This window comes from Humulus lupulus, chromosome 5 (genome assembly GCF_963169125.1).
Source record: "Humulus lupulus chromosome 5, drHumLupu1.1, whole genome shotgun sequence".
Classification (NCBI taxonomy): domain Eukaryota; kingdom Viridiplantae; phylum Streptophyta; class Magnoliopsida; order Rosales; family Cannabaceae; genus Humulus; species Humulus lupulus.
In genome coordinates this window covers 239,924,875-239,949,690 of record NC_084797.1, presented here as the reverse complement: position 1 = coordinate 239,949,690, position 24,816 = coordinate 239,924,875, and the positions used below count along the sequence as shown (strand labels likewise).

At 35.8% G+C, this 24,816-nt stretch overlaps 1 protein-coding gene and 1 non-coding gene across 2 annotated transcripts; one reads left to right on the top strand and one right to left on the bottom strand.

The window, feature by feature from the left end:
• The first annotated feature begins 84 nt into the window (after positions 1 to 84).
• LOC133778530 (shikimate O-hydroxycinnamoyltransferase-like) lies at positions 85 to 7,682 on the top strand. Its single transcript, XM_062218488.1, has 2 exons — positions 85 to 589; positions 6,508 to 7,682. The coding sequence occupies exons 1-2, from the start codon at positions 143 to 145 to the stop codon at positions 7,477 to 7,479; spliced, it is 1,419 nt and encodes a 472-aa protein (XP_062074472.1). The 5' UTR covers positions 85 to 142; the 3' UTR covers positions 7,480 to 7,682.
• A 4,183-nt stretch (positions 7,683 to 11,865) lies between these two features.
• LOC133781077 (small nucleolar RNA R71) lies at positions 11,866 to 11,972 on the bottom strand. Its single transcript, XR_009869873.1, has one exon. It is a non-coding gene; the product is annotated as a small nucleolar RNA R71 (small nucleolar RNA).
• Between the last annotated feature and the right edge of the window lie 12,844 nt (positions 11,973 to 24,816).

Genomic DNA, 24,816 nt, shown 5'->3' with positions numbered 1-24,816 from the left:
TGTATGAACAACTTTTCTCTATAATGAATACACGTGGTGTACTATATAAATGATTAAAGTAATGATAATAAGTTTGTGGGGGGCACTATATATAAAAAGTTTCATTCGAAAGCATATCTCAATTCTCATCCTTATCCTCATCATGATTGATATTAAGGTGAAGGAAAGGACACTGGTGAGACCAGCGGAGATAACAACTCGGCGGTCACTGTGGCTATCGGACTTGGACCTCTTATACAACGTGGGAACAGCCACCTGCCTCTACTTTTACAAGAACTGCTCTAACGTAGTCGATGGAGCTGTTGATGGAGCTTATTCCAAGCCTTTCGACTCAACTCTTCTCAAGGAAGCTCTTGCTAAGGTTCTTGTTCCTTATTATCCCATAGCAGGCCGCCTTAGGCAGCGCCATGATGACGGTCGTCTCGAGATCGACTGCAACGACGAGGGGGTTCTATTCGTTACAGCGGAGACAAGTGCAGTCATCGATGACCTTGGAGACTTTTGCACCTTCCCTGGGCTCCTTAAGCTCTCTCCCCCTCCCTCAGACTACGCAGCTGGCATATCTTCATTCCCTTTGTTGGTGTTGCAGGTGCCTCTACTTACTTGAATAATCTCCAAATTATACCTCTCTCTCTCTCTCTCTCTCTCTCATGGTTTGTGAATTTTTGATAAAGAAAATAGTAATAATTTGTTGTAGTTTAGAATATTTGATGAGTAGTAGTAGTAGTAGGGGATAGAGTAATGATGGGTTATGATATTATAGTTGATGTTGTTGAGTGGACAAGTGAAGAAATTTGAGTTTGGAGGAGTAAGATTTATGTTTTAAAGAGTAAATGATAATAGAAAGTAGTAGAATTTTATTGATGGTTTGTAGTTTCTAGTTACATCATTTTGCTACCCATGATAGGGTATTTATAGTGGCTAGCCTACTTTATATTTGTTGCTAGAATTACTTGTTCTAGATCATTCTTTTACTATAAAGAATATTAACCACACAAGTTTACTTGTTTCTCAAGCATAACTAGAAAGTTCTAGACTTAAGTTTTTCAGAAATGCTTATAAGAAATTCTAGAGTAATCTTATTCTACAAATATTTAGAAAATTATAGAGTAAAATATTCTACAAATGTCTAACATATTCTAGAATATTCAAGAAATGTGTAGCAACTTCTAATACTCCCCATTGGTGCACATTTCAGCAACTCCAATCATGTCTCGTAGTAGCTCAAACTTTCCTCTTGGTAGTGCCTTTGTAGATATATCTTGTAATGCCCTGAATTTCCTAATAAGGTTTAGGACCTTGATTAGGAGGCCGGGAAGGCCATAATTGATTTATTATGTTATTAAATGATTATATGCATGTTTATGTGAGTTATATTATTATATGATGATAAATGCATGCATATGAGTTCACATTTTATTATAATTGCATTTTGGTAATTTGGCCCATTGAGGGCATAATTGTGTAACTTGGTGCATGTTTGTGATTAATTGATAAGGCCACATTACAATGTGGATTTGTTTGAGCCATTCGGCGTGAGACGATCTTGAGTGCAAAGTAGCGATTTAGTCATAACGGGATTAAGTTCGGGGCTCGGGGTGAGTCTCGGGGTGATTTTAATGATTAGAGTGTTGCCGGGAATTAAATGGTAACGGGATATGAATTATTGGTGTTTGAGAATTTTGAGAATAATGAGAATTGGAGGGCGTTAATTATAATTAACGAGATAGGCAGGAAGAGACGATTGTGCCCTTGGTGGCCTTAAGAATAGTTTTATTAAGCCTAGGGGCATTATGCTTAGGTGACGATGTGTACATATATGCGGCTGCTCGACTGCCACGACCGAGGGTTGAAAGAGGAACTAGGGTTAAACCCTGTTTTGCCGCTTAGATCGGCTGGTTGTAAATATTTTATTGTAATAGACCTTTAAATTATATTTTTGGGATCCTAATGTATACAGTAAACGTTCTAGTGAAACGTTATATCTTAACCAAAAATTTTAATCCTTAAACCGCTAATCATACTTAGTTACACGTTTATGGCCAAATGACTCGATTAGTGGGTTTAGCACTATTTAAAAAGAACACCGTAACAGTCTCTGGAGTTTAGGGTGTTACATATCTGCTAACTGTTCTTCAATCCTGCAGTGCTTGAGCTCTATTTCTTTGTTTGTTTCATCTTCTCTGATGAAATGATACTAGATGCTTATATCATATGCTTCATTCTGCTATGAAATACAGGATTTTTGGCCATTTCAATAGCTGATTTGCTATCGTAGTAGATCTTTGTAGCTTCGTCTTGTGATTCTCCCATGCCTTCAAGTATTCTTTTCAACCATATAGCTTGGCTTGTAGTCATTGTTGCGACAATATACTCTACTTCAGCTGATGATTGCACAATTGTCGCTTGTTTCTTTGATGCATAGGAAAATATCCCTGATCCAATTGTGTAGGCATATCCTATCGTGCTTTTCATATCCTCTAGTGATCCTGCCCAGTCACTGTTTGTGTAACCGATTAGTTTTGAGTCATGGGTGACTCCATACCATATTCCATAGTTCTTTGTTCCTTGAAAATATCTAAGAACTATCTTGGTTGCTACGTAGTGCATTAAGCCCAAATTAGTCATCTCGAAACTTTTCACCATGTCTTCTTTAAACTTCTTGACCATCTTCTCATTATTGCCTGTGGAGATGAGATCATCAACATATAAAGACAATAAGTGTGGCATTCGTTCCTTGTGTCTTGATGTAGAGTGTTGGCTCACTTTTGCTCCTCCTGAAGCCTTGTTCGGTGAAGTAGTTGTTGATCTTGTTGTACCAGGCTCTTGGAGCTTGCTTTAGGCCACCACATAAAGCCTTTTTTAACTTGCAAACTTTATATTCTTGTCCTTGCACCATGAACCCTTGAGGTTGCTCCACATATATTTCTTCTTCGAGATAGCCGTTGAGAAATGTTGACTTCACGTCTAATTGGAAAATCTTCCATTTCTTCTATGTAGCTAAAGCAATCAAAGCCCTGATTGTGTTGAGGCGTGCAACTAGAACAAATGTTTCATTGTAGTCAACTCCATGCTGTTGTGAGTATCCTTTGGCAACTAACCTTGCTTTATTCTTTTGAATTGAGCCATCTGAATTGAGATTTATCTTGTAAACTCACTTAACTCCTATAGGGTCTTTGTCTTGTGGACGATCTACAAGCTCCCAAGTCTCATTCTTCTCGATTATCTTTATCTCTTCTTCCATAGCTTTTCTCCATACTTCTTGCTTTTGAGCAGCTTCAAAGATTTCTTGCTCCATAAAGATTAAGTTACAAGTCTCGTAGATATCTTCTAAGGGCCTAATTCGCCTTGGTGGTGATTCTGTAGGAGATTTCGTGTCTTGTACTGATTTTTGCGTAGTAGGTTGAGCTAAAGACCTAATTTGATCATGGTCTTCATTAATTTCTTGTCTTGGCGATAGAGGAATGTTGATAGTCTTCCTTTCTATTTCTTCTATCTCCCAATTGTATGCAACATCTTCGTCGAATCTTATGTCCCGGCTGATTATGAGTTTCTTCATTCCTAAGCTATAGACTTGATATCCTTTTGATTGGGTGCTATAGCCTAAGAAAATTCCTCTTTTAGTGCTATAATCTTTTGATTGAGTGCTATAACCTTATGAAACTCGGGTACTAACCTAAAATGACAAAATCGACCAAAGATATCACTCTAGGCATAGGCATGATTTTAGTTAGAGAATTGCTAAAGGGTACCAGTCCCAACACCAGAAGGTGGTGGCATATTGCTATTGGTGCAATCCAATATCGGGTCCCACACATTTGAATTCAATTTGGATAAAACTGAAAATCCAAATAGGTTGTTAGCCTCACTGGTCGTGGCCAGAACAATCAATGGTCGCAGCCACTGGCCTCTGTCCCCCAGGCCGTGGCCAGGGAATTATCGTGGCCGCGGCCACAACCTCATTTCAGCAAAAAAATGTGATTTTTCCAAAACGTCCAAAATATTTTCCCACATGATTTTGTAACCTCCAAACACCAATTGGGAGTTAAAAACATGTCTCCAACATCCATATTTCATCATGGCTTTATGAAATCCAATCTCAAATGTGTAACATACAATCTACACATTATTGGGTAATATTTGGGAGTTGCAAATTTGTAACTGAATTTGTAACACCAGATATGTCACATTTGGGCACACACATGTGTCCAATTTTGTGACTCTCAATAATATGTTACAAGGTGTGTCAAATCACATTTGTGTGACAAATCACATTTTGTCACATTATTTAAGCTAACATTATATTATATGAAATAATGTAACAACAACCCTGAAATCACTAACAAACCAATCAAATGTAGAACCAAATTAAACCAAAAAATAAAGCATAGAGTACAAACATCAATAACAAGTTGAATAGTAACATCACAAAACAAGCCATGTAAAGTCAAAAAGCCTTCGGAAAAAATCCCATCAGTAGTCATTAAAGTGGGAGCTTTACCGATGTGGACCCTTGTGTAAACCATATAACAATGGACTAAGCTTAAATATATTACTTTTGGGAAGACGTTTGGTTTTTTTTTTCCTTTAAATATTATTTAAGTCTTTTATTATAAAATTTTATTTAAAAAATTAAATAGCATTTTTGTTATTATTATTTAAGGTTTCTGCATTAAATTGTCCCACAATGGGGTTTCTGGTTGAAGACCTAGGACGACCATCAGATTGTCGTCCTTGCTTACCCTTTTTTTTCCTTATCAACCTCTTCATTAAATCTTTTAATAAATTGCTTCAAAGATTTAGTCAGTCCTCACTTTAAGTTGTGAGGTTGTTCTCGTCCTTCAGGAGAGTTCAAACATCGCAAAATGTCTTTTTAAAGCATGTTGCTAACTTCGACCAGGTCATAACAGAGTTAGAGTTAGGTCGAAGCTTGGGATACTAGCTATTGCTTAGATACTCATGACATGGTCATGGGGAATTAAGCACTTGCAATGAGCTTCCAGGGACACAGGTGCATGTTCATCATAATATTGAAGTTACTGAGGTGATTGATGGGGTTGGTTGTCCAATCATGTTTCTGAAGCATGGGCATTTTGATATTTGGAGGTATGACTGTGTTTTAGATGCTTCTGGTCTAGGTTATGGCATTTTATCCTAGTCACCTTGACCTTTCTTGTTGTTCAAATGTTCGTGGAGATCCTGCCCCCCATTCCCTTTAGCACAACTACCCAGCCGATTAATTACACTTCCATTCTTGCCCATGTTAGGGGCTTGGCTAGTCTAGTCGCCCTCATTGTTGTCATTGAACTTGTTAAGTGAGTAATGTCTGCTCGTGACTAGTTTCTTACTTGGGCTTGGTCTTCTGATTTAGTCGGTTCTTCATCACGATGGTCCCGTAGCCCACCTCATTCACTTGAGTTCAAATGCACAAGATATATGGTTAAGTACTCATAAAGGTAGATGCTCGGAGCCAAGGGGAATCATCAAATCCATCACCTTTTCTTTTTCCTACGTAGATGCCAAAATTCCAAGCCTTAATCTTTTAAATGAAAGAGAAAATACATACAACATGCCTTTAAATATTAGAAAAAAAATGCAACTGAGAAAACCATAACCCCAAAACAATTGTTATGCTTTAGAGATTTAATCTCCTTGTGTAGAGTCACTTACAGCTCGACCAATTGTCCCCCTCTCCAATTTTCACATATTGGAAAGAAAAAAAATCTCAAAATAAGAAGAGCGCAATAAGAAAAAACATTCCTAGAAAGATAAAAGGTCAACATTTTATCATTTTCACATATTGGAATATCATTTTCCTATAAAGTAATTGCACATTTGAGAGAGAAGAGTGAAGAGTAAACATAAAAGTAAAAATAGAATTCTAGATCTAACGAAAAAGTGAAGAGAGTGCATACTAGAGACACAATAAGTTAAAATATACGAAGATTTTTACTTTATTTTTCAATCAACATGAAAACTTCATCTTCTCCCCCACGTCGGCCACAATATTATATAGTAGCCAAAATGGTAAAATGAAGTAAAAAAAAAAGTGAAGATTTGAAATAGGGGATTGCTAAATTTTTTTCATTAATTCATGGATTTTAGTATTGAAATCATGCAATTTATTACAATATTAATACATAGTTGATGAAATATTTTATCAATAAATATATATTATTTCTATTTCTAACTTTCACAAAATTCAATGGGGACATATAATTCCCTCATTATTATAATCCTACCAGCTTTTCTCTCCGTAGTCAACACCTAAAACATTGTGCATTTAATTACATAAAGATAGTTTTGTATGCATACATATATCTTTATTCATAACTCTTGTGGTGGTAGAGTAGTATTAGAGAATGGTGTACCACATGGAATAAGTCTAAAAATATTGAGGCATTAATAAGAACATGTGTAACTCCACTAATCACCAATTATTTTTTAGATAGAGTCTCGTGATTCTTGTTGAGTACTGGTAGAATTAACTTATTTTTTTGCATGCAGGTTACATATTTTCAATGCGGTGGAGTGTCTATCAGTGTTGGTGGAGAACATATTGTAATAGATGGAAATTCTGTTATTGATTTTATGAATGCATGGTCTGCAATAGCTCGAGGCCAACCAAACCTTAAAGTTAGGCCAAATTTAGATAGAACACTACTTCGTCCAAGAGATCCACCTCAAATTATGTTCAATCACATGAATGCCTACCAAATCATTACTGATAAATCCATCAAAACTACTCCCAATCCCAAGCAAACCACTAATAGTGTTGATCATAAGCTTAACTTCAAGCTCACTCTTGTCAAAATAACAAAGCACCAACTCAACATTCTGAAATCGAAGATTAAAGAAGAATTAGGCAGTATAATCAACTATAGCACATTTGCAATATTGGCTGGGCTTATATGGAAATGTCGCACAAGCATAGCATGTAGTGAACTTCTTGCCTATGAAGAATCTAAACTATTCATTTCTGTCAATGGAAGATCAAGATTTCAACCCTCACTTCCAACTCAATATTTTGGAAATGTAGTTTTCCATACTACAACAGTGGCAACCACAGGTGATCTTCGATCAAAACCATTATGGTATGCAGTAAATCGTATTCATGAAACTTTGAAGCGATTTGACAATGATTATTTAAGATCTGCCATTGATTTTTTAAGTGTTCACCCTAATACAAAGCATATTGGACTTGAAGAGTGTAGATTTCCAAATCTTGGAATTGTTAGTTTGGCTAAATTTGCAGCTCGTGATGCTGATTTTGGTTGGGGTCGACCTTTTCATATGGGAAATAGTGGACATATATATCACGAGGGGAGGTCTTGGATTCTTGATGATGGTGATGGTGGGAACTTAAGTGTTCTCCTATCTTTGCTACCAGAACATGTCCAAGTATTTAAGAATTTGTTCTATGAATCTATTGAAGAAAATTCTCACATCTCTGATATCAAACCGCGTCCAAGGATTTAAGAAGTTGTTCTATGATGAATCAATAAAGAAGCAAATTTTTCTAGTGATAAGTACGATGAGGATGAACTAATTTTTGATTGGGATCATTAATTCTGACTTTTTTTGTGCTTTTTGTATTATGGTTATAATTGTTGTTATTTTTCTTTCCAAGCATTGTATGTTTGATCAGTGTGAGACTTGTAATAAGATTGGATTTCTCTCAATTTGGGTATTTAATTATAATCAAGAAAACCTCTTTTCCAAAAAGAAAAAATTATAATTAATAAAATATATTATTTTAGTACTAGATTGCATATCCTAAAACAAACTTTTAGTATACCATATTATTTAAGTACCTTATTGTTTGTGTTAGTACCGACTTAGTATTATATTGATTTTTTTTAAGAATTAAACCATATATATCTATAAAACAAAAAAAATATTATAATATCTTTTATATAATATTTTTAGTTAAAATCTTATTTTTCCACTAATAAAAATATATTTTTTATTATGACAAAACAAACCAATTTATTCATTAGTGCTTAATTTTAGATTTAAAATATATTTATTTTTAATATATTCTTCTAATATAAAAAATTATGTAAATTACCTTTTATATTCATTTTATATTTGAGGAATACAATATTTATGTGATGATTGTGACACTCCCAATTATGAATCAAGATAGTATAAAATACTAACATATATATTATAAGGGAAATTTGAGTTTATATGCACAATGAAAGGCCTAATTAAAAAAAATACCCTATGTCGTACACATTACCATTTAATACTAATCTTTTCCTTTTTTTCAAAAATGACATTGCCATGCCATTGTTTGTCTTATCTCTCTCTCCTTCCTCTTCTCCTCCTTTTTCTTCATGGTCGACCAGCAACCACCATCACCACCCACCCCCATCCATTTTTTTCTTAGTTTTCCTTTCTCTCTTTCTATCTTTCCTCCCCCCTTCTCTGTTTTTCTTCTCTCTTAATTTATCTATGGAAACTACAAAAAAAAAAAAAAAAAACTTATAATAGTTTTTGGTTATTCATAACTTAAATCCACCAAAAGTTTCAATTAAGACACTTATTTATTCATTTTGAACAGATTTACGCATGATTTTTTGGGCATTTTTTCGTGTTTTTTTTTTCAGATCCAAAACATTAGAAGTTGTAAAAAACTCGATGGGGCCTTAAAATCATGATTTTCATGATAAAACTCGACCAAACTTGATGCACCTCAATGAATCTCGATTCAATTAATTGAACATGCATAATTTTTGACTTAGATATCCGTCTGAGGTGATTTTTTTTTTTAATTTGGTTATTTTATCGAGATCTACACATTTGAGATATATATATATATATATATACACATTTGGGGAGATAAAACTTAAAAACACCCCAAAGTTCAAAATAATTCCCCATTAATATTTATTAGAAATGTAAGGATTCAATTTTTTTTATTAATAAAGTAATATATTTGTTTAATAGGTGGGACCCACCTGAGTCAAATGAGTTAAAGACTCTTTTTCTTTTCCTCATTCTCTCTCCCCGACTCCATCATCTCCTTCTTCTTCTTTTTTTTTCTTTTTTTTTTCTTGTAACGCCCCAATTTCTTGAAACGTTAATTGATTAATACTGTAATTGATTTTGAGATAAAATTACTCCTTTATTTACAAAAAACCCATCGTAATACAAACCAAACGTTTAAAAGAATGAAACTATGGAGTTTCATAGTTATCATAAATAAAATAAAATAAAAAAATTTAAATTCAGTCAATAAAACTAAAACATTATTCTAAAAATACTTAATAAATTCCCAATGTAGGTTTGATCCCTTATGGTCGTTTAATCCTTGACATGTACGCCCTCCGCCAAAGCTCTCCAACTTATTGCATAGTAACCACATCTTTGCATTTACATGCAGCACAGAGTACCCATGAGCCAAAGCACAGCAAGAAGAGTTGTGTAGGACACAACCCCATAACCTTAACTAGGAGTTCAAATCAATAACAATAAAGATAAATATAACATGAATCATGAAATATCGTAGCCCAAGTTGAATTGGACAAGTGTCGTATAACGTAAGCATGCAATTTCAACATATCATAAGCATGCAGTTTCATAACGTAAACATGTATTTTAAAACGTAAGCATGTATCACGCAGTTAACACATATACACATAAACCAAAATTACATGCACGCTAATAAACATAATCATACACTAGCATATTTATACATTACCATAAACATATCACATAAAACAGTTGCTGCCATAAGTACGTCCAGCGTACACCCTGTGTGCAGGTGTCCTCTCTTACCTCGAAAGTAGCAGCGAGCCACATACCCTAACGCGTCCCTTCAAGTATCCTCAGTGAGCCTAATCATAACATATAACATCAAAGTTTTAAAAATCTCAACCAAACTAAACCATAACTAGACCCACTAATATTCTATTTAAGACTAATTCATTACAATACTATCCTTAAGAAAGTCTTAAAACCTCTCTGCATAAAGTTCCAAAAATTACTAACTTATATCTAAAAGGTACATAAAAAGATCACCAAAAGTCATGTTTCTCGCAACTGGCGCGGTCGCGCCAGTGCCTGGGTGCAGTCGTGCTCACAGAGCGCCAAGGCTATTCAGTCAGGTAGCGCGGTCGCGCTAAGCCTTTTTTTCTGGAAACCACAGATGCGATTTTTAAACCTAGGAATCGACCCCAGTCGCAAAATTTCGACCCCAAACCATCCAATCAGCTATCCTAACATGTTTCCAACCCTTGAAACCCAGATATAATCAATCGTAAACCTAAAGTAAACATTCATAATCCCATAAACAATTAAAATAGTCCCAAAACTTAAAAAAAAACTTAGATCTGACAAAACTTTAAATATAAATTTTGAGCACTTACAGATCAAGATACAACCGCAACAAACTTAAATATTTGTCGTCTATGAGATCTCCTAGCTCTTCAATAACCCAAATTGGTGATTTCTTCCAAAACCTCAAGCTTCAAGACAGATCAAGAACAAGAGATTGTTCTTGGTTTTTTTCCCTTTTCGTCTATCGCAAAACCAGTCTGAAAAATTGTACGACCTCTGAACCTATTCTTTTATTAATTAATCATTTAATCTGGTTTAAATCATGTAAAAACCAAATTACACTACTATCCCCAACCTCTACTTTTCCTTAATAATTACTTAAGCCCTTTTATTGAAATTTCTATCCAAAACTAATAGTTTTTAACTTCTCATAATTACACTTTCTATCACAAAACCCATAATTCTACTTTGACCCCCCATAATTCAATTTCTATCACACTTTGGCCCCTACTACTTGAAGAAACTAATGTGTGTGGATTGCTTGACGGAAAGCATAAAATAAACATATACCATAAATCATGCATACCATAGTTCGTATAATTATACATATAAGAACATACAATTTACCAAAATACCCTAACCCAAGCCAGATTACCATAATACCCTTACTAGTAGAAGTGAATATTACATTTCTCTTCCTCTCTTAGGAAAGCCATAACCACAACTAGACCCAACCACCACTGACCTTTGTTTTCGACATACGACGACCCTCTAGATTTTCCATGTTCTAGAGACCTCAACCACCAAACAGCGCCGCCTAACTCGTCATCAATTGCCCAGAATCACCAATCAAAGTTTTTGTCCGTCAACTTTGACTCCGATGTCCAATCAAAAAACTGTTTTTGCCATTGAACTCAGCTCATCAAGGAGAACAAAACCCAGCAAGCCTTTCCGATCAACTCGTCACTTTCTTCGGCAAGATTTTGAAATCGCCACCCTTTGAGAGCACTTTCCGGCGACACCGTAGGTTATTTGGGGGAATGGGTTATAATTCTGTGATGTACTCATCGGGATGATCATTTTGATATATAGAAAGTCAATCTCCATCATCGTTGACAGAACACCACCATGGGCCACCGCGAACCGCCACTGTGTGCGGCTGAGGTGAGATTTTTTACTGTTTTGAAATGGTATCATGCTATATGTAATTGGACTCAGTTTGAAGAGTACATTATGATGGTGGTAATTATTTGTTCAATTGAGAATTGTAGGACAAAGTGAACTTGGAACCTAGGAATATGGGGCTTAGGAGTGTCTCTTTGGACAGAGGATAATGATCATAAGGAGGTAGGGACTCAACTTGATTATTAGACTTATTTTACTGTATCGAATTGCATTAACATATTCCAATTTCGATATTTATAAAATGTTTGAATAATTGGAAACTAAGATTGTTCCCTTTTTCATTAAAAAAAATCAAAAGCTTGGTTAAATTCCCTTCCCACGGGGTCTATAACTACATGGGATCAACTATATAATAAATTCTTGCTGAAATTTTTTCCTATGTCTAAAACTGATAGTCTAAGGAGAGAAATCTCCGAGTTTTTTCAAAAAGATAATGAAGAGTTTTATGAATGTTGAGAAAGATTTAAATATTTATTATTAAAATTCCCTCATCATGGTTTTGAAAAATGGAGACTTGTAAAATATTTTTATGATGGTTTGACTCCCTCTAATCGTCAAATGATTCAATCTATGCATACTGGAATTTTTTTAAAATTTCAAGGACAAAAGGCTTGGGACGCCCTTGAAGATTTATCTGTCAATTCACAACAATGGAATTATTTTGATCCTAGGTCTAGGTCAACTAATTCACCAAAAAGAGGAGGAAGGTATGAAGTAAAAGATGAATTAGACTTAAGAACATCTTTAGACAAATTAGCGAGAAAAGTAGAAGCTTTAGCCATAAGCCAAATTATAAATTCTCCAATACAACCAAGAAAAGATGTTTGTTCTATATGTTCTAGTCCTTGCCATAATGCCCAATCATGTCCTTCCTACCAAGAAGAATTTTTTGAGGAGGTCAATACTCTTCATGCTTATGGGAAACCAAATGATAGCCCATTTTCATCCACTTATAATCCAAATTGGAGAAACCATCCAAACTTTTCATGGAGACAAAAACAACCTTCAATGAATCAAGGGCAACAATACAACACGCAAAACCAAACTCATGCCCCACAAAATCAACCATATCCTCAACAAATGAAACATTCCTTAGAAGATACTTTACAACAATTTATGCAATCCACTCAACAAATCCTACAAAATCAGTCTCAATCAATTACCAAATTTGAGACACAAGTAGGACAACTCGCTACTACTTTAGCTGATAAAGAAAAAGGAACATTCCCTAGTCAACCAATCCTTAATCCAAAAGGTCAATATGAGATAGGAAAGTCTATTCATAATGGCGAAGTCAAATCAATTTCAACTCTTAGGTCTGGAAAGAACATTGTCAAACCTGATTACATACCCGAGGTTGAAAAAGAAAAGAGTCAACCTACCAGTTCTAATGCCAACGACTCTTCAAACAAGGAAACTCTAATCCATCCTTGCAATCCAAAAGCCCCATTCCCACAAAGATTACTTCCAATTAAAAAAGGCGGCCAATATATTGACATCTTAGAAGTTTTTAAACAAGTTAGTATCAATATCCCTTTCTTAGATGCCATCAAACAAATTCCTGCCTACTCTAAATTTTTAAAGGATATTTGTACTGTTAAAAGAAACACTAATGTTCCTAAAAATGCGTTTTTAACTGAATAAGCTAGTTCCATTATTCAATATAAGAGTCTTGTTAAATATAAAAATCTTGTGTGTCCCACAATTTCATGCATTATTGGTGATCATTTTATTAACAAGGTTTTACTTGATTTGGGTGCTAGTGTGAATTTATTGCCTTATTCTATTTATAAGCAACTTGGTCTTGGTGAACTAAAACCTACTTCTATAACTCTTCAATTAGCTGATCATTCTGTAAAAATTCCTAGAGGCATTATAGAGGATGTTTTGATAAAAGTTGATAAATTTTAATTTCCTGTTGACTTCATTGTACTTGATACTCAACATGTAGAAAATGTGCATGCTCAAATTCCTATCATTTTAGGTAGACCACTCTTAGCTACATCTAATGCAATCATTAATTTTCATAATGATATTTTGAAATTATCTTTTGGAAATATAACTGTTGAATTGAATGTTTTTAATGTTGCTAAATCTTTTGAGTGTGAGGAAGTGCATGAAATTAACATGATAGATAGTATTTGTGAAGATGATGGAAATGACTTACTTGACTTTTGTGAAAAATACTTTGGTATGAACTTGCATGTTGATGATTCTAATGATGATGTGAATTATTTGCTAGAGTCTATACCCTTAAATGAAACAAAAGTTGAACCTTTTTCACCCTTAGATCATGTTCAATCAATTTCCAAGTCTCCAAAGTTAGACTTAAACCTTTGCCAGAAAATTTAAAATATGCTTTTCTAGGAGAGTTTGAAACCTTACATGTTATCATAGCATCCACCTTAGATAAAGAACAAGAAGATAAATTGTTAGATTTCCTTAGAAAACATAAATAAGCCATAGGTTGGACCATTGGAGACATTAAAGGAATTAGCCCATCCATATGAATGCATAGAATCCATCTAGAAGAAAATGCTAAAACCTCTCAGGAATGTCAAAGAAGGCTAAATCCAAATATGAAAGAAGTAGTTAGAGAAGAGGTCATAAAATTATTAGACGTAGGTATCATTTACCCTATTTCTGATAGTCAATGGGTTAGTCCAGTTCAAGTTGTGCCTAAGAAGTCTGGGATCACAGTTGTTGAAAACGAGAAAAATGCTATAGTACAAACGTGGTGGAGAGTGTGCATAGACTATATAAAGTTGAATAATGTTACTAGAAAAGACCATTTTCCATTACCCTTTATTGATAAAATGATTGAACGTTTAGTTGACCATGCATATTATTTCTTTCTTGATGGGTATTCGGGATATAACCAAATCCCCATTGCCACAGAAGATCAAGAAAATACTACATTTACATGCCCTTTCGAAACTTTTGCCTATCATCGCATGCCTTTTGGATTATGCAATCCACCTGTGACTTTTCAAAGGTGTATGATTTCAATTTTTTCTGACATAGTTGAAAGATTTCTTTGAAGTGTTCATGGATGATTTTTCTGTGTTTGGTTCTTCCTTTGATGAATGTTTGCACCATCTTTCACTTGTTTTAATTCGTTGCAAAGAGAAAAACCTTGTGCTTAACTGGGAAAATTTTCATTTTATGGTTAAAAAAGTAATTGTTTTAGGTCATGTACTCTCATCTGAGGGAATAGAAGTTGATAAAGCTAAAGTTGATCTTATTTCAAAACTTCCCCCACCTAAAAATGTGAAAGAAATTAGATCATTCCTAGGCCATGCTGGTTTCTATAGAAGATTTATAAAAGACTTTAGCAAAATTTCTCGGCCTTTATGCCATTTACTTGGAAAAGAAAATGATTTTGTCTTTAATAATGATTGCCATATTGCCTTTGAGAAATTGAAAAAATTGTTGACTATTGCACCCATTATTCAACCCACTGATTGGAAACTACCTTTTGAAATAATGTGTGATGCTTCTGATTATGCTATAGGTGTTGTCTTAGGAAAAAGACTTGAAAAAATACCTCATGTAATTTACTATGCTAGCAAAACTTTAATGATGCTCAATTAAATTATTCCACAACCGAGAAAGAATTGCTTGCTGTTTTTTTTGCATTGGAGAAATTTAGACCATATTTGTTAGGGTCTAAAATTATTGTCTATTATGATCATGCTGCATTAAAATATCTCTTGTCAAAAAAAGATACTAAGTCTCATTTGATCCGTTGGATCCTACTTTTACAAGAATTCGACTTAGAAATACGTGATAAAAAGGGATCTGAAAATGTTGTTGCTGATCATTTATCTAGACTTGTTGTTGAAACTATACATGACTCCACTCCTATCACTGAAACTTTTCCCAATGAACAATTGATGCAAGTTTCTTCCTTGCCTTGGTATGCTGATATTGTTAATTATATGGTCACTAAAGAAATACCATCTCATTGGTCTCAGCATGACAAATCTAAATTTTATTCCGAGGTGAAATTTTTTATTTGGGATGATCCTTACTTATTTAAATACTACCCTGATCAAATAATTAGAAGATGCATTCCAAATTGTGACCAATCTAAAATCATATCTTTTTTTCACGATCATGCATGTGGAGGACATTTTAGTGGTAAGAAAACAACTGCTAAAGTTTTACAATGTGGTTTTTATTAGCCTACTATCTTTCATGATACATATGTTTATTGTAAAACTTGTGAATGTTGCCAAAAGTTAGGAAGTTTAACTAAAAGAAACGTGATGCCTTTAAATCATATTCTTATTATTGACATATTTGATGTTTGGGGCATTGATTTTATGAGACCATTTCCTAACTCTTTTGGTCATCTGTATATTCTTGTTGGAGTTGATTATGTGTCTAAATGGGTTGAAGCTATTGCATGCCACACTAATGACCACAAAGTTGTGCTTCAGTTTTTGAAAGAAAATATATTTTCCCATTTTGGTTCACCACGTGCTATCATTAGTGATAACGGTATACACTTTTGTAATAACCCGTTTGAACATTTGATGAAACAATATGGCATTACGCATAAAGTCTCAACACCATATCACCCACAAACTAATGATCAAGTTGAAGTGTCTAATAGGGAAGTTAAGCACATTTTAGAAAAAATTGTGAATCCAACTAGGAAAGATTGGTCTTTAAGACTCACTGATGCATTATGGGCGTATCGTACCGCGTACAAAAATCCCATTGGCATGTCACCCTACAGACTTGTGTATGGGAAGGCGTGCCACTTACCTATTGAGTTAGAACATAGAGTATTTTGGGTTATTAAGTAGATAAATATTTCTCTAGACAAGACAGGTGAGAAAAAAAAACTTCAATTAAATGAGCTAGACGAAATTAGGAATGATACATATGACTATTCAAAAAAAATATAAGGATCGTATGAAATTTTACCGTGACAAAAATATTTTGAGAAAAGATTTTTCTCCAGGTCAAAAAGTCATTTTATACAACTCTCGTTTGCATTTATTCCCGGGAAAATTACGCTATAGGTGGATCGGTCCTTACATTGTTCGAGTTGTTTTTCCACATGGAGCTATCGAAATTTAAAATCCTAACAATGGTGATATTTTTAAAGTTAATGGACAAAAATTAAAACCATTTTTAGAATTAAAAACCGATGAAGTTGATGAAATCCTCCTTGAGGATCCTATTTACCAAGTTATTTGATTGCTTGCAATTACTCTTGGTAACTTGTGTTTATTTTTGTGTGCTTGTTTTCGTGTTTCCTTTTATGTGTTATACTTTTATTTAGTGTTTCTTGCTCTCTCGACATTCCACCACGATGAGGTACGACCATTCTAAACTCTAACCTTTTGTAAATTTTAATTTATATATATTTTGACACATTGAGGACAATGTTTAAATTAAGTTTGGGGGTATTAAGTTTATATGGTTATTATCATTAGGAGAGTATGATTTATTATGTTTATATTTTGTGTTGTTTTTATTGTTTATGTTTTCTCTTAATTTTTGTTTTATTGTGTTTTGTGTGGTTTGTTTGAAAAGAAAAAAAAATTACTAATTTTTGTGTTGTTTTGTAAAATATATATATTGTTGTCTTGTTAAAAAAAAATTAAAATTTTTCATTTTCATAAAAAGTCAAAAATGAAAAAAAAATATTTGGTGATGTTTTTCATTTTCAATGAAATTTTTTTGATCGAGTTTGAATTTAATTCTTTTAAAAATATGAATAACTTTTAAGCTTTATCTTTAATTATTGGGTCAATTTTGCTTGGAACAAAAATTATATTTTTCATAATAAGAACACTTTTATTTCTTATAAGTTTAAGTGAAAAATACTTTTAATGAAGACCTCTTTTTAAAAGCAAAATTGATAATTTAATTAATTACATAAGCTTAACTTGTAACGACCCTACTTTTCTTAACTAAACCCACCGAACATGACTATGACTATCCGGGGTCAACTGGACCCTTACGGTCAACTTTGGTAAAAATCGGACGTTAAAAACTAAATAAACTTTAGAGTAAACTTTAGAAAATTTTACATTGGAGTACCTTGAAATAAAATAGTATTTGGATGGGATCCCATAGTTTTAAAAACAAAATGTAGTTTAAACGTAACTTAAGAAATAGTCTGTGGCCATAGGGCCTTCTTTAAGTAGAACTAGTAAACATGAGATTGATAAAACTGTTACTAGACTTAAGGGAAAACTTAAGAGAACCCTGACAACCCTGCAGGTCGGTTGTTTCACAGTATGCATACTTCAGACAGAATCCCCTCCAGCTCATTGCACTGTTCCTTAAGCTTTGCCTTTACCTACACACACAGAGTAACTGATGAGCTATAACACTCAATAAGGAAGCTAGCTACAACTCATGATTCTACTATCTAAAACAAACTTTACATAACAGAAATGCATATCTAGAAACTGCAAACTGAGCAACACGTCTAGCATATTCACATAAGTCAAAGTGTTGCGTAACATATTGAAAACATATAACTGAGCCATCGATCGTGTTATCTGTGGGGTTTTAATCCCAGTGTGGCCTCCACGGCCCAGAGAATACTCACCTCCCGTACCAAAGGGGTACACTCCACTAAAACACGATGACTTTACTGACTTGGCGGATAACCTAACTGTACGGCTGCATGGGGAATCCGCCCTCACAAGGCCTTGTACTGAGCCATCAAGTTATTTGTGGGGTCATGATCCCCGGGTGGCCTCCGCGGCCTAGAGAATACTCACCTCCCATGCCAAAGGGGTATTCTCCGCTAAAACCCGATGACTTTACTGACTGGACGGCGAACCCCACTACACGGCTGCATGGGGTCCACCCTAACAAGGTTTCCCTTGACAGTCACAAACATTGCACATGCATTCATGACACACTAAGCACATTCAAACCTGATAGATGGGTACTATCATGCGCATCCAGCCATATAATCACACATATATATAGCAACTAGAATTTAACATACAAACAATTCACTAGAATCACAACAAGCTAAGTTACTCTTGGTGTATACTTCCTTACCTCTTGTCCTTAGCTTTCGTGAATTATGTCTTTGTGAGTATTTCCGATCGCGTTTAGACCCTATAATCATATTGGGACAATATGTCTTAGTTTATGCTTTACTAAGATTTTAAATATAAATAAGGGAATTTAAAATCAAAAACTGAAATTCCCGACCCTGGCTCAAACCCGAGCCCTTGGGGTAAAATGACCATAATACCCCTCTCAATATCTTGAACTCAACTTAGAAAAATTATTATTTCCGATAATAATTTTATCATAAACTATATCCAAAATTTCAAGTCAAAACCCCCATTATTTCTTAAAATTCCATTTTCTAATGCTCGAGTCCAATTCACGAGCCCAGAGCCCACTTCTTGATCTTGAGACTTAAAATTGGCAATATTGTACTTCCTCAAATATTTTCTTAAGTCCTTGAAAATATTTCATAAGTTCTAAGTCATCAAATCTAAACTTTGAAACTAATTCCCGAACCTAGAACTTTTCATGAAGCTTAAATAATAATTCCCGAACCTAGTTCGTAAATTATTAATCTTAGATATTACTTAGATAAATTTTCTAAACCTCGATCCTCAAATATTAGTTTGTAGACTTTGGGGTACCTAATCCCGAGCTTCACGACAAAATTCCAAAGTTTTGGGACCAACTACCATTTTTGGACCCTGTGGTTACTAATCAGTAACCATTAGTAACTAGTTGCTGAATGGATGAACATGCACGTGAACATCAAAAGACCATCACCCTCACGCACCAACTTCCAAGACCAACCCGAGCCTTGCTTGGACCCAAAATCCCCCACCATGGCAGCCAAGATATCACCCTCATCACCACCATGACCATCACTTCGGCCACAACCACCACCATCACCGGCCTCCACCATTAACACCGGCAACAATGGTGCTGTATTTTTCATGACAGCCACCTACCAAGCACTAACCACCACCAAATCATCCCAAAACTCAAGATCTATCATAATGAATCATTCCCAACACCTTAATAAGTGTTTCTAGACACAAAGTGCTGATTTAAACCATGTATATCAACTAAGAAATTAATCCCAACTTTTAAGGAAACGAAATCGAAAACGGTACCGTAACAACTTCGAAAGAAAACTACAGGCTTGTACCTCTTTCTGTGGCCGGTTCCTAGTGATTTATTCTGCCCTTTCCTATAGTACTCAACACTATGAACACATAAAAACCGTTCATCATGAGTTTTATGCAAGGAATTAAGAGAAAACCAAAGCCAAAGATGGCACTTACACTAGTTCGGATTTCCGACCAAAGTTTCCGAAACTTGGGTGAAACTCTCTCTCCTCTTTCTTTGCTTCCTTCTACAATCAATACAGAGATTCTAAGGAAATTTCTAAGATCTGTAACTCAAAGAAAACCAAAGAAATAACTCACCTTGCTCTTATCTCCTTGAACCCGAACGTACACACCACAAGTGCACCGTGCCCTTCGTCCTTTCCTTCTTCCCACTTGGTTCTTGCTTCAATATGAGGATGGCTGAAACCAAATGAGAGAAAGTGGCTTCAACTCCCTCTCAACCACCCTCAAATAACCTCCCAAGATTCATTCAAAATTTCCCACCAAGTTTGTGCGAAAAACTTACATGAGAAACATAAGAATATATATTTATATTTATACATGTGCTGAAAAGTCACATGTGAGGGTACCTCATCCCCATCCTTTAGGTACCCAAACCTTACTAGACTATACTCTATACCCATCTGAAACATTCTTTGCATCTTACCCAAAATAATGCATTAAAACCATATAGCTTAAAATAATCAAAATCAACTATGGTCTAAGCACTAACTAATGCAACTTTGGTATAAACTTATGTCTATGATTTTATGTGAGTCCTTTCAACATAAAATCATAATTTTAATCTCATAAAACTCATATTGAATTATTCATAGACTCTTAGTGAATAAATCACAAAATCATAGTCTAAAATGATTCTATGATTTTATGTGGATTCCAAATACATAAAATCATATACTAAAACTCTTTGAACAAGATGTCCATCTTAGATTTATTTCACATATAAGTCCCCACACTATGGTCTAAAGCGATCAACTCACATTTCTTTAATTAAAATAATATTCATCAAATATTATTTTAATTATTATTCATACTCTTAAATTAAATCAGAGAAAAAAAAATTCCGGGTTATTACATAACTTTTATCCATAATAATTTTTTAGAATTATTTTCATTGTGCAATTTTTGAGAAAATCCTTTTTATATCACCAATAAAAAAAATGTGTGTTTTAAAATTTTCTTTTGCTTGAGGACTAGCAAAACTTTAAGTTTGGGGGTGTGATAACTCTACAAAATAGAGTTATTTTACCACATTTTTATTCTAGTTGTTGCTTAGTCTTTGAGTTTTTAAGCAACTTATTAAGCTTTTAAGTTATTTTGAATTTATTAATCTTATTGTAATTTTTTAGATTTTTATATGTTTTTATAGATATTTTTTTTTATAATATGTTGTAGTTTAATTATTTGAAATTAGTATTGTTAAGATTAGAAGTAAAAAGATGAACTTTTGAGCTTAAATGTTAGGTAAATTAAGTTTTAATTAATATTTTCATGGAACTTATGTTGTATATTTTATTATTGAAAATATTTAATTTTAATTTAATTCATGTTTATTTTATAGGGAATTTGTTGTAGTTTATTTGCTCTTCAAAAGCAAGAACAATAATGAAAAAAATGGCATTTTTGTGAGAAAAGCAAAGGAAAATGGCATGATGCTCCTAGCTAGCTCCCACGGGCCTGTAGTGTAACGCCCCACGTTATTATGGCTGCTTTCTGGAATCACGACTGGCCCTACAAACCAACATGAGTCTTTCCAAAAAGCAGCCATAGTGACGTGGGGCGTTACAAATGTTATCAGAGCCTTGACCCAGCCGGAAGTGTGACCGACGGAGACGTCAGACCCCTAAGAGGGGGTGATTGTGACAGTCAGAATCTCGTGATTTGCAGGGGGAAAGAGTGGGTAAGGAACTGTGCAATCCCACACCGCCTTGGGAAGGTCAAGTATGATGATTATGAGATTGTGTAGGTATGGGACTACACAGTTGAAGAGGGCTTAAATTGATTGATGGGTACTAACTATGCCAACAAGATGCATCTTCTTTTCGGTAGCTCATCACTTGAGAACTTCAAAGTTAAGTATGCTTGACCTGGAGTAGTCTCATGATGGGTGACCTCCTGGGAAGTTTTCCCAGGAAGCGTGCGAGTGAGGACAAAGCACGCTGGAAAGACTCGTGTTGGTTTGTAGGGCTAGTCGTCATTCCAGGAAGCAGCCATAGTGATGTGAGGCATTACAAATGGTATCACAATCTGATCGAACAAGTCATCAATCATTGGTAGGGGATACTTATTCTTAATAGTTAACTTGTTTAACTCTCAGTAGTCGATACACATTCTCAAAGTCCCGTCCTTCTTCTTCACAAACAACACTGGAGCATCCCATGGTGAGTAGCTAGGCCTGATGAACCCCAAATCTAGAAGTTCCTGCAACTGTATATATTTAATTCTTTCAGTTCCGCCGGTGCCATTCTATATGGTGCCCTCGACACTGGCTCTGTCCCTGGTGCCAACTCAATGACAAATTGAATCTCTCTATGTGGCGGCAACCCAGGAAAATCCTCAGGAAACACATCCAAGAACTCGCAAACCAATCTGGTCTCCTCCGGCCCAACTGATGAGACTCTGGTGGTATCCATCACACTAGCCAGAAAGCCTATGCAACCACCCTGTAACAAGTCTCTAGCCCTCAATGCAGATATCCTGGGTACGCGGGGTCCATGCACCGTTCCCACAAAAACAAAGGGATCCTCGCCCTCTGGCTCAAAAGTCACCATCTTCTTCCTGCAATCAATGGTAGCTCCATATCCAACCAGCCAATCCATACCTAGAATCATATCAAAATCCTCCATACTCAATTCAATCAAGTCTACTGATAACTCCCTACCATCAACTATCACTGGCAGTGCTCTAATCCACCTCCTAGATATTACCAGTTCTCCTGTAGGCAAAATAGTCCCAAACCCTGAAGTACTATACTCACTAGGCCTACACAGTTTATCAATCACCTTATCAGATACAAACGAATGTGTAGCACCAGAATCAATCAACACAGTAAAAGGAATGCCAGCACTAGAAAGCTGACCTATCACTACCGAGGGACTAGCCTCGGCCTCCGCCTGCGTCAGGGTGAACACTCGAGCTGGAGTCAAGCTGTCCACCTTCCCTGTCTCCCCCGTCTTCACTGTCGGGCAATCTTTCCTAAGGTGTCCCACCGCCCCGCACACATAACAGGCTTTAGCCCGACACTCGCCCAGATGGCGTCTCTTGCATCTAGTGCACTCTGGATAAGTCCTCCATGAATCACCACCTCCCTGACGGCCACCCTGAGTACCCCGACCTCTCCTATCAGAACCAGGAGCGATCGGAGCATCAGGGGTTTTTCTCTTTAAATCACTGGGGTCTCCGCCCCTACCTGAACCAGAATATGGAGGCACCGCCCTGCGGCCCTCCCTCCTCACTGCACTCTCTCTCCATATCTTATTCTCTGCTTCCTCAGCGGTAAGAGCCTTCTCCACAGCCTGGGCATAAGTTGTTCCTCCAGGAACTGTGGCAATTCTCACATCTTGAGCTATCATAGCATTTAGCCCTCTAATAAACCTGTCCTGCCTAGCTGCATCAGTAGGCACAAGATCTGGTGCGAGCTTCGCGAGTCTATTGAACTTCAGGGCATATTCTGTAACTGTCATACTGCCCTGAACCAGCCCCACGAACTCATTCACTTTCGCTGCCCTGATGGCAACATTTTAGTACTTCTGACTGAACAAGTCTTTAAACCCTTCCCAAGTCAATGCAGAAACATCATATGTGGCACATATATGTGATGCAACCTCCCACCAGATTTGGGCATCCTCGCTCAGCATATATGTGGCACAGACCACTCTATCATGTCCTTCCACCCTCATAAAATCAAGAATGGTAGTGATCATAGGCATCCACTGCTCAGCCTTCAGTGGATCTGGTCCTCCCTCAAAGATCGGGGGCTGTTGCTTCCTAAACCACTCATACAACGGTTCCCATTTGTTCCCAACCTCATCTGGCTGCACTACCGGTACCACTGCAGGTGGCACAACAGGGGCAACACTACCAGATGGAGCCTGCTGCCGCAAGATTCGAATATATTCATCTTGGCTCTGAAGCCGAGCCTGCATGTCAGCCATTAACTGCTGCCAGTTCTCAGGGACTGGCGGAAGGGTCTGGCCCTGATCATCATCTCTAGCCCCAGACCTGCCGGCTAGTCGCGTGGATTTTCTTGGACGCATAACTATCCAAGTCAATCTGCACACAACAACTCGACAATTAGGCTATGATGACAGGGTAATAATCCTTTCATGATCCATCACTAGAACTCAAATCACTCACAAGCAATCAGTTTATAAAAATCTATCCAGATATTCATTCACATGCATAGTAGTGCTAATAAGCACGCCTCAATAGCATCATGCAATAGTCAAGGGCTAGGCCCTATCAGTATCTCATGCTCCCTATTCATCAAACAAATATCAACAATCATATCTCACTCAGATCATTTAAACACATAATCAAGTATACACAATTACCAAACCCTGAGTTGAGCTTGTCTCTCGTGGCGAATGTACATATCCAGCCAGTCTTCAGGACCCATAAACCTAGGATGCTCTGATACCAAGTTGTAACGCCCTGGATAGCCAAGACCGCTACACTGTGTGTTTATAAAGTGCTAGACTTGCTAATCAAGTCATTTAATCAAAAGCGTGTTACTGAAACTATAGAAGAACTAGGGTTAAAATGTGTTGGTCTCAAAAGTCGCCTTTTCATTAAGAAACACTATCTGTTTACACGGGATCCAAAAAATAATAAGTTTAAAGACCGTTTACAAAAGTCATAAGGTTTAGATACAATAACAAGCCATATTAAGGCAAAACAAACAGTTAGGCAATCCCTGTCCTGATCCACTCCTCGACCATGGTGATCGAATAGCTGGCTATGTACATTCAACCCCACAGCTCTCCATCTCAGGGTTGCTCCAACTTGCCTTTGCCTTTACCTGCACCATGTAGCACGCGTGAGCCAAGGCCCATCAAGAAAACACAACAACAGAGCATAAGCAATCAACAGACAAATCAATATCACATATCGCATCACATGTTCTCAACCATATAATCATTCAGTATAATCAAGTATTCAACATGCTAAACATATCAAATCATATCATATA